General features: G+C 46.2%; 1 protein-coding gene across 4 annotated transcripts in view; it reads right to left on the bottom strand.

Annotated features, from left to right (window-relative positions):
* SIDT1 (SID1 transmembrane family member 1) overlaps nucleotides 1–16628 on the bottom strand; it is a 45810-nt gene extending 29182 nt beyond the window's left edge. For 2 of the 4 annotated variants that reach the window (XM_052795199.1, XM_052795200.1), the window contains exon 1: nucleotides 16201–16624. In XM_052795199.1, coding sequence (XP_052651159.1) covers nucleotides 16201–16386 — 186 coding nt within the window. In that variant the 5' untranslated portion in view covers nucleotides 16387–16624. Of the gene's footprint in view, nucleotides 1–16200 lie in introns of all 4 variants that reach the window. The other 2 variants (XM_052795198.1, XM_052795196.1) reach the window with 2 other exon arrangements.
* Between the last annotated feature and the right edge of the window lie 232 nt (nucleotides 16629–16860).

Here is a 16860-nt window from a genome sequence, read left to right as displayed (position 1 = left end):
GCTGTCCCCCTTCTTCAGTCTGACCTAGATGCTGACAATATCCACAGGGAGATCAACAGCATTTGTCACTGGACTGGTTATTCAGATCCAGAGGTCAGTTACAGAAGTGCCTGCTGCTCTAATCAGCCTCCTTGCTGCTACTCTAATCCAGAATCACAGCTCTGTCTCCAGGTCAGAGGTGACTGTCAGACAAGACACAGTGGACAAATGCAGCAGATGTAAGAGGAAGAGAGTTCAGTAGCTTCCACTTACCCAATTGGGAGCAACATGAATAACTTGTGTTATAAAATTAAGCAAACACACACAAAACATAGATCCAAGGCTACAACTGAGAATTTTCTTGCTTGGACTTTTATGTACCCAACTCAATCAACATTACTGGGAAAGATGACTGAAGACAACATTAATAGTTAGTGATGAAAAAAGCAGGTTATCAGCTAGCACCTGGCTCTGCTGTAAATGATACCAAGATGACCATAACCCATACATACCCCACCTAACAAAACAGGAATACACTGCTGACTGCCCTCAACTGGACAAGGAAGGCTGCTTTGGTTTGTGAGCAAGGGTTTTAATGCAGCCCACTGCATCAGCAACTGAAATTTCTCCTTACATTACCTGGCCACCACACAGTTGCAGAGGTAGGACAGCTGTGGAGTAGAATGCCCTCAGTTTACTATTTGCTTTGAGAAGCAAGCAAGCAGTTTGTCTGCACCAAATGGAAATGGCACCATTTCCATTTGAAAGGAACATCTCTTCAGCTCCCTCTTCAGAGCTGTACAAATTGCTCAAAAAAACAGGGTATGAGATGCATAACTCATCAGAAGAGACAGTACATATCAGTTAGAGACCTTTAATTGATGAAAGCATATTAGGTAGATAAGATGTACACATTTTAAGCCTACCACATCTTGAAAGATTAGAATGGACTCTCGCTAGATCAGTTAAAGACTTTTCATAGATATCTCAACTTTATACCCTCCAAGAAGAGTAAAGGTAGAAGGGGGGTGCCACCTTCTGAGAAAAACCATACAGAATTAGCAAGGTAGCAGAAGGGCAGCTACCTGAGATGGCAGCTTATACTTACACTGATGACACCAGGTTCAGAGAAAGGGCTTGCATCTGCAATCATAAGTCTAAAAGAAAATTCCCTGTTTATTCTTGTTTAGTGATTCTAGGCTCACATAGGGGTTTAGTTTACTGGAACAAAACACCTTCCTGCAAGCCAAAATCATTATCAATTTTCCTGCCATCATCACCATAATACAGAGGCTACAGCTACCAATTCCTAAAAAATGAAAGTCTTCAAGAAAAGACATCATAAATAATTTAATTAAAAACCCCTTGAGATAGAAGGGCAAACACTGGGATCTTTGTCCATTGCCTTCTGGTTTCTAAACCTTTGTAATACTCTTTCAGCATGTCTTCCAGCTTTTCCTTCTGACCACAAAAACTACATACGCAATTTTGTTTCCAAGTAAATTTCACCATAGGGTGCTAAAACCAAGTTAGGAAAAACACCATCACAAAGCAAGGCTCACAGGTAACACCTGAAGGGTATCAACACAGTAGGCCAGCACCATCAGACAACTGGAAGGTTACTCTGTGGCTTCCCAAGTCTCTGTGACTGCCCTGCTCGGCTGGGGAAGCCAAGCCAACACATTTGGCTATACACACGTTGGTATAACTGGGAAACGCAGGGACTGGGCTGAACAAGCCACTGCTTGTTGAAGGTGTTTGCTGTAGTCACTGTGACAAGAAACAGGGACCCAAATGAAGCAACACTGGAACTGAACAAGAAAACAAATCTAAGGAGCATGAAGACACGATGGCCAAGGCAGAGTCCCGCAAGTACACAGAGCCATTCTCCATCCATGGGGAAACCAACTATCATTGCAGAAAGGACACATTCCAGCTACCCGTCCCGCAGCTTTTTGCCCATGAAACAGTTAAAGCAAGCCCACCTCCACAGGTGAAGTGATTCACACTACCTCTGGTTGGACACCACTCTGTGAACCCTCCAGGGCTCAGCACATCAGCACAATGCAATGGGGAGCTCACATCAGACTCACAGCAAATAGCACTACTGGGTTATGCACCCTCAAGTACTCATAAATACAAGCTAGACTGGGAAATTCTCTTCTGCACTGACTTCACAAATACAGAACATTACCCACTACATGGGTTATATGTATGTTGCAGATAGTCAGGTTTACTTTAAATTAATACAATTATTTTGTATTCTTTGGAAGACTTAAAGTTGCATCCGTACTTCTTCTAAATTCTCAATTTACGAAATGTATTGGCTATTTGAAGTATATGCTAACGCTGAGCGGTATTAAAAAAAAAAAAAAGTACTACTTTTACAGTGTTCCCAGGTTTTGGACAGAGAAGTGAAAGTTGCATACATGTGAGAGTGCCTCTTCTTCCCACCTCGGATCTTCCCTTTCAGCAAACTAAGTATTTTCAATATTGATTCTAACAGGAAAGACACATAAACAGAAATTCACAGACTGTCTACAAGAAGTCAGCCAAAAGAAAAAACCTGCCCTGAGGTATCCTACAAAACACAGGAGAGAGCCGTATCTTTCTATCATAAAAAAAAAAAGTACGGATTTTGATATCTATTAAGATACAGTAAGATTAATTCCATGATTTAATCTTAAACCCTTTGGAAATCCCAGCTCTTCCCACCATCACATTACAGTGCATACACAGCAAGCCATTTATCTCCAGTGGCACAGTGTATTTTCCAGTTTTATTAGCTTCTTGTGCCGTTTGGCTTATGCAAGTAAGAATACACACCACCTGTGTTCTACAGTGTATTATTTGAGAAGCCACTGCCATGTAATCAAATATTGTTTCATAAGCAGACAAGCACAACACTGCCAACACAAGGCTGAAGGACTATTTTTAATACCAGTATTCCATAGTCTGAGACCTTCACTAGACATTTTCTGTGATCTTAAATGTCTGTTGGGCCAGTTTGTGAAGAGAGGGGAATACCACACCAAGACCATATTCCTGAACACTTCTACATATGATGATGCAAGGAAGTGTTCTCTTAATATTCACCAAACAAAGCAAAGCCCTCCGAGTCCTGTCCAAAAAGGAAGGATTTGCTACCCTAATGCAGTTTGCAAAGTATTGAGATCTGCCATTGCATCCTTCCTCCCAAAGGAGCTTCGCAAGACCCTTGGCTACCTCGTGGAGCTCTGCATCGGATGTGGAAAGTGCGCTCTGCTTCACAAATGAGCAAAGTATCACATGGGCAGACAAGAATGACTCCCGCCTACCTCTTTCGTATAGCTCGTACCCAAATGGAAAGATGAGAAAACAGCCCTCACCTACTTCAGGAGTCAGGAGTACATAGCAGTAGAGGCTGGAGCCTTTTGGAAATGTAATCCCAAGCATGCCTTTGGGTGAACAAGATCACCCAGCCGGCGAGGCTGCTCATGGGGACAGCAGCTGGGAGCTTGTGGCTGGAATTAGGCTGGCTTACAGATGTACCCATGCTGCAAATGCTGTGGCACTATTAACTCAACTTCCCTCCCCACTAAACCAGACTGGAGAAAGGGAGCAGGGCAACAGCTGAAAGATTTACACCCAGACACCACCTCAGGCACTGTAAATCCCAGCAGAGGACAAACCTTCATAACTGTGCTATGCCTCTATCTTGGCCTCAACTCCTACATTGTGTTCTGCCAACCCAGCCCGGAACTGGGGAGCACCAAGTACCTGCACAGCGTAGCTCACCACTGGACAAGGCAGGCCCTTAAATCCAAAGAGGACAGGCAAGTCTTGGAGCCTATTTCCTTTGGGAGCCTCTATTAAGAACGCAATTTGAAATGGCAATTCCTGCCCTTGCATGAGACAGTAACTCGCAGTGCCTAACAGGACATAAGAATCCCATCCTCACCCTTTGTAACCCTACCATATCCGGCTCAGGGCTCAGTCAGGTTCTGGATATCTCTGCAGATGTAAACTCCACAACCTCTAAAGCAACCTGTTCCAGTCTTTGACTGCCCTCACAATTAGAGGGGGAAAAAAAAGTTCAGATGGAATTTCCAGTGTTTCAGCTTGTGCCCATTGCCTCTTGTTCTGTCACTCTTGCCCAAGCACCCACTGAGAAGAACCCAGCTCCCCCTTCTTCATTCCCTCCCACCAGGTTTTTAAACACATTGATGAGATCCGCCTGAGCATCCTTCTCTGTTGCAGGCTGAAGAGTCCCAGCCCCCTCAGCTTCTCCTCATAGGAGAGATGCTCCAGTCCCTTCATCATCTTTGTGGCTCTGCGCTGGACTCGCTCCAGTAAGTTCATACCTTTCTTGTACTGGGGAGACCAGAACTGGACACAGTAGTCCAGGTGTGAAAGCTTTGCAGCTTTGTAACTGCCCAAGGCAAATCCGTAGAGCATTACTCCCCCATCCTTTACAAGACAAAGCCACCTCTGTAAGAGCTTCCTGGACAAGCCCAACAGTTAAACTTCTCATACAGTGACTCATTAGCGCTCCATTCACACACATTTTTACCCTGACACCCTCCTGCTAGCCTTAATGTCCATTGCTGAATCTAGCCAAAAGATTTAGCATTTTCATTTCCTGTGAAAGAAAAGCTAATTAAGACCATGGCTGCAGGTGCAATAACGCAGCTGAAGAATTTTGCAAGCTGGACCCAGTCAACAACCTACTCAGCACAGACCTGCTGCTGCTACTCCACATCCCAGTTTGAGCTCCTGCTGCTCCTCACCCAGGGTGGCTGGAATGTCCCTGAGCAAGAGCTACTGCCCTTACATGCACAGGGTTACAAATTGCCTCCTCTTTGCTGTCAACACTGATACTGGCTTTTCTCTCCTTAACCTATAGGTGAATACACTGAGCATATCTTTTTTGATATCTCAAGGCTTTTCCAGATTAGATGTTTTACTAGTCTGAGCAGTCAAGTTTCCTTTAAGGAGGGGGGGGCAGAGGGGGGAAGAAAAAAAAAAAAGAGAAAAAGAGACACCTGCTTATGAATACAAAGCTATTGGATGTTTACTTTACTAACAATAAGCAATGCCAAGATTAATTCATTCTGTTAAGGACTGATCATCTATTTGCAGGCAGCCCTGCTGTTGTGGCAACTGCCACTCCGGATGCCTGCAGGGCCTGCTCAGGTAACCAAAGACTTTTGCGAGTTCTAGCTTCCCCCATATAGTTAATATACAACTACTGAAAGGTCTTTTGATTTTGCAATTGCATCCTATGTGACCACAGCAGTAATCATCTCCATTTTACAGATGCTGAAACTCAAGTGTGCAAAAAGAGGCAGAGGGGTGCAAGCAACATGTTTGGAGCTTAACTGGGGACAAACAGCAACTTAGACATTCAAAGCCTGAGATCTCCCCCCCCGTACAGTTTCTAGTGCATGACCTTCAGAAACATCAGGTTAAGAGGGACGGTGTCATAAAGCCTACAGCACACAGCTGTCACTCTCCTGCTGCAGTACTGAATGGCCAAGAAGCTGCCTCATTTGCAGGTACTTGGGGTGCATACCTCTACTCTTCCTCCATTTGCACATAGCCCAGATCAACCAGGAGCATCACACCACCTAACCCCATCAAAATCTTTATAATAAAAGCCCAGGAAAAAAACAGAGTGATTAAGAAGTTGGACAGATGGCAATTGAGGTTCCAGTCCGTCTAGTTATTTACCCTGTCACCATCACCACAGTAACACAGGGCCTCTTGTGGGCAGATCCTGCACTTCAGTGGAGCGGCCAGATCCCAGCCCCAGGATACAGCTCCACTCTCCCCCTCACAGGTCTCAGGGATACAGCAGCAGCTCCCAGCAGCACAAAGCTTTGGTTGATGGGCCTCTGCCTGACATAACAGCTATTCCTCCAAAACACAGCAATAAAACAGGTGGGATTTGCCTGTGGGCCAAACCTGCCCAACTAACAGTCCCTCCAGATCCTCCCCACCACTTGCAAATGAACTTGGGGATATCAGAGCAACTATGTTCAGCAGAACCTAGGTACAATTATAAGGAAGCTTGGGAAAGTGGAGGAAGGATTAACATTTAACTGCAAGCAGGGCTTCTCTCATTTGCTGTCAATCACTCTCTGATTTTGTGCTACAGAGTGGAAGGAACCCTAATTAGTGTCTTGGAGAAAGACGTTTTGCCTGGCAGGGTGAACTGTCTAGGAGAAGCATCACAAGGGACAGTGATAACAATGTAGCACCTATGAATTGATGTTTGTGCTTTTTCAGGCCTTCTTCCAATTAACCTACCTTAAACTTTTCATCCATGTTTTGCTTCTAGATTCTGTTGTCTATATAAAAGACAATACACACATTTTCACGCAACAGATTTAACAAATCCACCACTGAGCCAGTGCTAGTAGTACCATCCTTCCCTTTGAAAGTCAGCATTTGGCATTTGCCTCAAGGGCATCATCTCCAGCAAAATATTTTTAGAAGAGTGGAAAAAAAAGCGGGAGGTAAAGGAGAAAAGGGTGATTTATTTAGTTCAAACTTCATTCTTCCTCCACACCTTTCCAAAGATTATTTAAGAACAAGCAGTTCTGACATGAGAACCCCTCCCTGCTACAGAACCACTGCTCCCATCACATGCACCCCTCCCTTCCAACACAGAAATAAGATCCTAACTATGTTGCATGCAGAGACAAGAGGAACTCCAGCTAAAAAGCACAGCTTTTATTTAAAATAATAATAATCACACACACTAGAACAAAAGACTGAGAGACTCCTCTGAGAGGGAGGTGAGATGAGGAGGGAGTTTTGCCTGGGCAGTAAGAGGGTCAAGCAGGCTGCCACCACTCCTGCACCACCACCACTTGCTGAGGGACTTCACTTGGGAAATCCATACCTCCTGCAGATACTCACAGTTAGGTTTGAGGTAGGACACTCCAGGCTGGATCTTGGAAAACAACCTCGTGTACCAAATGCTCCCTTTGACAGCCAGGCCCTGCACTAATGTTTGTCAGCAATAACCATACTGCTGCCTTTTGCATTGCAGGGCTGAGGCAGGGTCAGGACTGCTTTAGAGACTTCTGCTCCTCACATTCCTTCCCATTGCCAGGCCTCTGCCATGTGCATCTCTATTCACCAGCCAAGCTCATAACAGTTTTGTTTCTCAGATGACTGACCTTGAGCTTTTTTCCGTATTTTAAGGTGGACACAGCAGTTACACAGCTGAATAAAGAGAGAGCTCTCAGCACTATATAAAAACGTGTTAGACCAGGAAAGACAAATATTTGTCCTTCAGTTCACCACCCTGGAGAAAGGGGGAGAAAAAAAAAAAAAGACAGACAAAAAAGTGCATCTGAATTCCATTCTCTAGACAGAAACAGGCAGAAGGAGCCAGTCCCAAATTCAAGCTGAACAGGACCAACATGGCTGCAAACATTAAGCAAAATAAACCAGGCTCTTGTTGACACGAAAGAGTCCTTCGACTGATTATTAAGTCTGCATTTCCCACAGGGATTACATATCAGCTTAAGACTGCAGGGATGTGAATTTAAGGGCAGGCAGGAGGTTGCAACAACAGTTTCTGCTGCAAGCAAAGATTTTCAAGAGCTTTACTGTGGATTCCTTTCCACCACCTCACACTAAGCAAAACCTTCGAATCACACTGGGGCTTCACCACGTTCCCCACCACACCCACACACAAGCGGCTCCTTTCAAGACCGTTTGGGATTATCAGTCCACGCTGTGACAGCACTTGGTCGTGGGCCTGACAAGGCACCAAGCCAAGCCAGTGGGCAGGGAACACATCCGGCAAGCAAACACACAGGCTGCTAGTTACAATGGAAGGTATCAGCACAGGATGCATCTACAAAAGCCACTTAATTGCTGCTATCTGCTGTTGCACAAGAAAAAGGTGCTTCATTTTTATATGAACCCTGATATTAAGTGAAATAGGATTCAGCTGGATGGGCTAAAGCAATTGAGGCAGAGAATGAAGCACATAACCCACCAGCACCAAACTCAGCTGCTGTTCCCACTGACAACACAACAGGGGGAAGCTGAGACCCTGAAGGAAAATAGTTGAGACAGTGACAGGCGTTACAGAACCCCTTTCCTGCCCTCTTATGAGATATGAGCACCACTCCTGTCTGACAACAAAACAAGCAGAGCTCAGAGGAGCATTTCCTTTCAGCCTTTCTCTATCTGACTTTGTGCCCTAATGTCAATAAGTCTTAAATGCCAAAAGCAATCTGTCAAATAACCTTGGCCCACAGTTTTCTTCCAGCATTTCTGCCAGGAGTATTAAATATCCAAAGCAGCATAAACTAAGCAACAGACTCTGGGTATGTCAAGCACAGCCTCAGTCACATTAACGTAATTGTTCCAGGATTAATATTTTTCATTTAGAAGTTCCACTTTGCACAAATATGCTGTGTGGACTTACAGTCTGCCATGGACGTTCCCATGAGTCCACTTGCTTGCAACAGTATCTGTGCAGCATAAATGCAAGAAAGACAAATAGAAAGCATGTTAATATTTACCTTTTTAGAAATTTTGTCCTCTAACCAGCATCACTAGGGAGTCTCCAGGACAGCCAGAAAGAAAAACTAAGAGTTGCCATGCTGGATAAGTAGGTACCTGTTTCTGACCACCCTCAGACCTCAGGAAGACATTAAAATTAAACAAACAAATCCTTTTTTTAACAGCCAGTCAAGGAACAAACTACCCTCTAATAAACAGCATCTTCCTAACCTACAGCAGCTGGAACTCTGGGCTAGAGCAACCCTTGAAACAAAAGGGTTTATAACCTTTCCAAATTTGCCACCACTCCAAGCTCACAGCAATAACTCCAGGGTTTACTGTCACAACACAAATATCTGGTTCTTTCTTGGCTCCCAAGTTCTTCACCTCAGTGACACTTCAGATGTGGATTGAATTACATATCCTACATGCTGTCTTTTTTATAAAAACAAAACAAAACAAAACAAAACATTGTTTGTTTGTTTTAAACCACACTGAAGTAGCTATTTCTATGCCCAAAGAAAAACATCAGCATAAAGAAAGTAACGAAGGCTGTTTCTGAAATCATCTGGGTTTCTCTAAGTATACACAGCAGGAAATAACTGTACTAAACTGTATTCTCGAACCGAGCAGATGGCACACCCTTGCAATACAGCTTTTACAGCCTGCACTTTCATTCCCTAAATATCCCATGAAATAGCAGATGAGGTCTGTATAGGAAAAGCATACCTTCCTACCCAGCAACTTCTGCACAGGTTATTTAAGGACATTTCAGCCTCCACTTACAATGCAAATGTTTGTATTATAAATTGCTGCACTGTTCTTGGAAAGAGTTCAAACTGAGGAGAGACATTTTGATGAAGTTACTCTTCTTCAGAAAATTTTTCTTTTTTAATCTAAACATCTTGAGGGGTCAGGAGGGAGCGGCAGGGGGAACAAGAAAACCTGATCAGCTTTGATTTTAAACAACAGGACAGCCCAACAAGAAGAGAGCAATTTTAAGATTTAGAATGGCATCCAAATTCAAAAGATATGCTTTAGTTCAATGACAAGTTATTGGGCTTGACAGCATTAGCTTACACATTAGAAATAAAAATAAAAATTCTTGCCAGCACCAAAGTCACCATCCGAAGGTCTGCAGGCCACCCTGCAAGAAACCAGAGCAGGCCTCTCAGGCTTTTTTCCTAAAGCCTGCAAACTGATAGCCTCCTTCAAGTTGTACTCCCTTTTGCCCCTCTAGGTAGGGAAACCCACAAAGAACAACATCCTAGAAAGCCAAAGAATAATTTAAGTTTGAAGGAATCTCAGGTGGGCACATGATCCCATCCCCAGCTCAAAGCAAAGCCACCTCCCACACCATTCTTTCATTTAGGATATCCTATTTTTGCCAGAGCCAAATTTTTCAACACTATATTTTCTGCTGCAGAAAACAACAGTCATGCTCATGTTTTCAGCAGATCCCCACACCATTTCTCCCACAGTTGACTTTTGCTTTCTCCTGTAAGCAAGAGCTTTTCACGAGCTTTTCACGTGACTCTGGGCAGGGTAAGGATTGACCAAGAGACCCCACTGAGAAACAGCAAGAGCATTCCAAGTGCTGTGTGCTCTACAGTGCCTACATGTCACCTCCTAGGGTTGGTTGTTTTCTTTAAAAAAAGATAAATTATATATACAAAAGTTATTCCAAATGGATTCTGTTGAACCGCGCTTGGCTTCAGACATCATATACTATACCTTGCTTTGATTTTTCTGGATTTGACATTTTGCCTACCTTTCTGCCTCATAAGGAATTTAATATTAGGCTCCAGAAATGGTGTGCTGAGGCCCTTCCAGTGTCCTGTGGTGAGCACACTAGAGCCAGCAACCAAAAACTAACAGTGTTCAGGCCCCAGAGATCCTGCAATAACAGGACCTCTACTGACCTTAGGAGATCTTCTCGTTCACACATTTGTAGTCTTCCCAATTTATTTGTTTTTTACCTGCATTTTTGTGGCTAAAATGGTGGGCTTCCACTTAAGACAGAACCTAACCTGTTCCCCCCATCATAACTCAGGTTTGCCTGTCTCCAAACAGGAGACTAAAGTTTTATTGCATGCATGGTATAGCTGTGGGCTGAAACTTGGGCTGGAGCCAGGACTAACATTATGGGGAAGACGAGCAAGATAGCAAGGAAATACTTTGAGGTAGTTTAGTTCCAGCCTGAAGAGTCCTACACATGAAGGCCAAAACCAGCTCAGAAACAAGTGGTGAAAAAATTGCTCCTAGAGTTGTTAAAACAGACATGGGTGCTGCTGGAGTGGGACCTACATTCACATGTGAAACAGCAGAGAACAGTAAACACAGATTCGATCACTGCCACTTATTAAACCAGGCTGCCCTGTGTAGCAGGCCAAGGAGTTTCCCTGCAGCTACAACAGATGGCTTTGGTCTGAGCAACTGACTCATCACACTATCCCAGAGGAACGTATTGGTGAATTCCAGTTCTGGCTCCTTGCCTAGAGCAAAGCATGTGCAACTGCCATCCACACCTAGGATATGAGACCCATTCGGTAGAGGACTGAGGAACCCAAATGCATCATGCAATTTGGGTTGGAAAAGGCACTTGGTCTCTACTAGAGGGTCACAAAGTTTAAGGCATCCAACTGAAAGACTTCTGTTTTTCTTACTAGTATTGATTCCCCTCTTCCCTTAGGTCAATCAACTTTTTCCCTATCTGCAATGTTGTTAGCAACCCTCCACGGTGGCACACAGCCTCTCACTCATTCACTGAGGGTAATTTTTTTCTCATCACCCCTCAGATAGACTCCACATCGGAAACAGTCACTCCAGGGCTACACATCCTCACATGGCACAACTGCTCAGCAGAGAAGGCACAGCTTAATCTGCTGCCAATCACGGCTTACAGTAAGGCTGGGCCATATGGGATCTGAGACTGGGGCTCTGTTCCCAGTCCCGGCAAGGGAGGAGGAGGAAAATATCACCCACTCTTTCTCTTAAAATAGGTGCAGCCCACTGCTCAGCTTTTGAGCTCATCATATAGGTGCGGCCCACTGCTCAGCTTTTGGGTTCACTGCAACCAAGATGCACTGCATGAATGTCCAAGAGCTGTGTCTGGATTACAGCAGCTTTGCCTACAAATGGAAAGTTGGAAACTTGTTCTCCTGAGAGATACTTGGTTTTCTAAATATAGTCCAGGTATCTCCCAAATCATGCATTCAGGTGACCTGAACTCCGATTAGGAAGAAGAATTTTTGTTGTCTCCAACAGTCTTCTTCCTCATGATACTCTCCTGCACCACTTAGGACCTGATACAGGAAATACCCACAGGCACCATTAGTGGCATACGTATTTTCAGCAAATTAACCATTAGCAACTGCCAGAGCTTACAGTGGTGGAAAGAGTCATTCACTTTCTATTACCTCTGTACTCGCACACACCCCCCTTTTTTTTCTTTTTGGAAGCCCTCATATTATTGCAATCATGGAACCAAGCAGGTTCTCTCACTGATCACATAAAGCCTTCTCCAGTCAATGGTAAATCAAGCAGAAACATTTTACAACTCTTGTTCAGTCTTCTGGGCAGGAGCACATGGCACAGGCAGCTCCAGCAAGTCAGTTCTCCTTCCTTCCTCCCTCCCAAGTAGGGACATGTTGAATATGTGGAATTGGAGATGCTCATGAGTGTGCTCATTTTTTTCCCCCATCCTGGATGTCTCCAGATTAAAAAAATCCTAAAATAAGATAATCCTGTTTGCCCAACTAATTGTTCACCAGACTTCTAATGGTGCACATCTGTCTTTGCTGTTAGAACATGGGTGCATAGTGACAGGTGCAACAGCTGGTTTTATTATTGTATTTTTTACACTCACAGTTAAACATTAAACAAACATCTGTGCAGAGGGTAAAATTTCAAAGTGCAGCTAGGAGGAGGAAAAGGTAACTAGAAAAGCAGTAAGACTACCACATAACAAATGAAGACTTTCCACCATGAAGGAGTTTGTCATGTCCCTCTGTTCACAGGCCAACTCTAGAAGACCCTTGCAGCAGAGATGGCTGTGCTTCTCCTCAGCACAGCTTTACTTTTACAGCTCCACCTCAGGAATTAAGGCCTAAATCCTAGTTGCCAAGTACAAAAAAGCCTGACAGCTCTCCTGCCTCAAGACACAAAGTGAAGCGTTTCTGCACAGCACATAGGAGGGTTTTTCTCCCTCCACACACACAGAGAAGAGACATGGTAATGTATACATGCGTAAGAGTTTCAGCTAGGTGACTTGGTCAGCATATAAGCACCCTTATTTTCATTTTACACTCCCAGGAGCTGCACAGAAGGGAAGTCACTTGCCTGTCTCAAAGCAGCTCTGCTCCAGAGCCCCGAGTTGTGCTTTCTTCACCTTGTATACATCTGCTCATGAATAATGGCATAGGACTTGCTTTTCCCCTTCCCTTGTGCATGCATACTTATATCCCAAGGAGTAAGGAAGATTATGTGGATGAAGAATACCCTCTGAGATCAGGCAAGCACAACACTTTTCAGAAAGTGGTAAGTCTCTAAAGCACCAAACACAAGTAACGGTCTCATTCCCTCCTTTCTCTCATCCATCATTCAAGCATTGCTCTATTCAGCTGCATTTTCAGATGTGCCCTGGCACCCATGGCACGTGAGCAAACAGAACATTTACAGAGGACTGATGTGTCACAAGCCAGCCCTCATACCTTGTCTTTGGCTCCAATTTGTCCCTTGCTTTGTAGGCCTGTCCTCATGAGAGAGAGCAGCAGAGAGGGGAAAACAGCAGAATTCACAGCACCAGGAAAAAAAAATCCCTGTTTCAGAGCCAGACCGCTCCAGACCTGGCTTTGCTTCAGAGGGAAAGCCATTAAAGTCACCCACTGCAGCCCTTCCACATGGAAAATGCTCTTTTTATTCAATTAAATTTCCTATAACTAAGGTTAATGGTCCACATGGTATCTGCCTCAAGGTATCAGAGGCTCCTGGCTGACCTGCCATCAGCAGAGAGACAGGAGGAGACTGAAAAGACCAGAAAGAGCAGAGGAGCTTGCAAGTGGCAGGCAACTGGCAAACACTGGCTGACTCTCCACTCCCTAAGAGTTCAAGACTAAACATTACCATGAAAGGTAAGGACTAGTACACTGAATTTTTGCAGAACTTGCGTTCCTTCAGAAGATCCAACAACTACCCAGAGGACAGCATGCCCCTAAGTATCTTCACAACTCTTGCACAAGAAAAACCTGCCCACAAGAGCGCAGTCCCAGATTAAAGTCAATATTTCCACTACCAAGCTTCTAAACCTTGAGCAATCCTCATCAACAGGGAGATGCAGGACCACCAGAACACATCAACTTCTGCCTCTGACCAGGCTGGCAAGAGGAGACCCAGCCAGGTTTGCCTCTCATCAGTTCAGGGCTGCAGCTGGGGAGGGGGCTGCGCACACTCACAACCAATTATCCCAATTAGGCCAGACACCTTACAGGCTTCTGTTGGTTCAGCTCAGGAATGGCATCTGTAGGGCTTCTCAGTGAGGAATCATAGAATGGTTTGAGTTGGGAGGGACCTTTAAAGATCATCTAGTCCAAATCCCCTGCCATGGGCAGGGGGACATCTTCAACTAGATCAGGTTGCTCAAACCCCCATCCACCCTGACTTTGAATGCTCCCAGGGATGGGGGATCCACAACTTCTCTGGGCAACCTGTTCCAGTGTCTCACCACCCTCATCATAAAAAAATTTCTTCCTTTTATCCAACACAAATCTACCCTCTTTCAGTTTAAAACTGTTGCCCCTTCTCCTGTCACTATAGACCATTGCAAAAAAGCTTCTTTTTATCTTTCTTGTAAGTCCCCCTTTATATATTGAAAGGCCACCATAAGGTCTCCCTGGAGCTTTCTCTTCTCTAGTACCTTCTCTATTCTCAGAATCTGTTCTGGGCATCCCTCACCAGAAAGCTTCCTAGGACAGTCCATCTTTATGTGGTTTTTCTCTTCCAAATTAGTTTTCATAGCAGGAGCTGGTTGCATGGCCCTCTTTAAGCACATTCATGGCAGTGCTTGAAAAGTTCTGTGTTAAAAAAAGTATTAAGCCTCAAACCTGAAGTTTCCCTTCTTGGATATGCTCTTGACCAGCTCAGTATCTGCAGAGATTTCATGTTCCAGCATACAGGAACATGGAGATTAGTCCACTAAAGCTTTCACTTAAATGAAATGCAGCAGTAGTCTAGACCAGGTGGCTCTTCACAGCTGTGGGAATGGGCTAGTGTCTGAAAGTAGCCATTGAGCAGAAGATGCATTTAGATACCTGCAAACACCACTGAGCAACCCTGTACTCCCTCCCCACCTCCACCCACTCCACTATCACCCTAGTTATCCAGGAGAGAAAACTTCTTTGTGGAAGGTGCCCATCAAAACACACAGCTTCAAAGAGCACATTAAATTGAAGGAACTAGATCCATTTTAACTGAAGTCAGTATGCATGCTGTCTTCACTAACAAGCCCCAGACAACATCTGGTCTGTCAACAGGCCCTCATCATAATACCCGATATCTTTAACACCTGAAGAAGCCTAACTTACATCACCACCAGCTTCTACAAGGAGGCTCAGGCCCAAAGCATGCTTTTGACCTCCTGGGTTCAGTGGTGACACCCAACAGCTAAGTATTGCTGGGCTCAGTTGCATCATAGTTCCCACACAGAACTCCTGCCCCATAAATACAAGGTGCATTTTATTACATAGTAACACACATAATAGAACAAAGACAAGTCTTTAAAGGGTTGGATCTTTTTGGAATTTCAGAGTAAAGCAAAGGATGATTAACACCACCTCCCCCTGCTTCCCCCCCTTCATCATGCTCTTTAGCAACTCCCTTCATAGTGAAGCATTAGAAATATAGTGTGGAAAAAGCATTGTGTTCCATTTTCTCATCCCGTGCAACTGAGGACAGGAAGGAAGATTCCTTAGCCCAGTTCACCATCTTTTGGTACATCAGAACATCTTACCCAGCAATTAACGCTCAATCTAAACAACGGGGGGCAGAGTTTCCAAGGTACCACTTAGCTACTTGAGATAAACACGACGTTAAACAGGGGGGAGGGGGGAAACTAGCAATAGCTAGGCATACGCAAATGACAGGTTTCCTTCACACATCAAACAGCCACGGCTTTAGCAGTGCTGCCCCGCAGCCTCCTCACATCACACCTCACCCGCGCAGCCCTGTCTCACCTCCCGGGCTCCCAGGGGAGAGCACCCTGATCCTACAGAAGCGCTCAAGTGTGAAAAATGGTATTTAAAAAGGCTTATAAAGTGCATACATACCTCTTTTTTTTTTTTTTTTTAAGGTATTATCCTCGTAATTCCCTTCTAGACTTTTAAGCCCATTTTGCTGCTAGAAGCACTGGATACCAAGCCCCCGTCTGGGGGGGTGCACCAAACCTCCAGCCCACCCCGTGCCCTCCGGGACACCGCTACCCTCTCTCCCCGCAGCCCCGGGGTGCCCTGGCCGTACCGGGGAAGCCCGCAGGTGCACCGCGGTTCCCGGCCCCCGGATGCGGACAGGACCGCGGGCGCGGAGGGGGGAGCCCGGCCCGCTCCCGCACAGCAGCGGAGCCGCAGCGGCGCCGGCGCCCGCCCCCCCTCCTTCTCCTCCTCCTCCTCCCCGGCCACACCGGGCCGGGGAAGCCGGTGCTCCGGGGGACGCTCCTACCTGCCCGGGCTCGCTGCTGTAAGCGAAGGCGTAGACCCGCTCCGCGTTGATGTTCACGGTGCCCCGGTAGACGCGGCCGAAGGCGCCGGGCAAGGGGCTGCCCCCGGGGCCGTCCCCCGCCGCCGCCACAGCCCAGAGCAAGGCGCAGAGCAGAGCCCCGGGGGCCGGGGCCCCCCCCGAGGCCATGAGCTCGTCCCTGCCGCTGAACCGGCCCCGCGGGGCAGCCTTCACGCCCGCCGGCCGGCCGGTGCGGCACCCGGACTGTCTCTCCGCGGTAGGGCGGGCGCCCAGGCGCTTTATTTGCAATTTAAATAAATAGCTCGGCGACACGCACAGGAGGCGGGGAGGCAGCCCCGGACACCCCCGCCCCTCGACCGGGGGGCGTCGAGCAACTTTCCCGAGGGAAAGACCGGCCGGCGGGGAGGGGAAAGGGAGGCCGGCGGGCTGGCCGGCCGGCCCCGGGGAGGAGGGTCTCCTTACTGTGCCCGGCCCCAAATTCTGAGCCGGCCTTGGCAGAGCGTTGTCAGGGAGCTTTATCCCTTGGGGAGCTGTGCTGGGAACTTAGGGGCACGCCGGCATCGTCAGGGCCACGGCAGCGGCATCCGCAGGGCTTCAACAGCCCCGGCCCATCGAGTCAGGGGTGTCCTCGCCCGGTGCTCT

The sequence above is a fragment of the Harpia harpyja genome, chromosome 8, assembly GCF_026419915.1.
Source record: "Harpia harpyja isolate bHarHar1 chromosome 8, bHarHar1 primary haplotype, whole genome shotgun sequence".
Taxonomy (NCBI): domain Eukaryota; kingdom Metazoa; phylum Chordata; class Aves; order Accipitriformes; family Accipitridae; genus Harpia; species Harpia harpyja.
The sequence above is the reverse complement of the archived record's forward strand: the minus strand, read 5'-3'. Positions and strand labels throughout refer to the sequence as shown.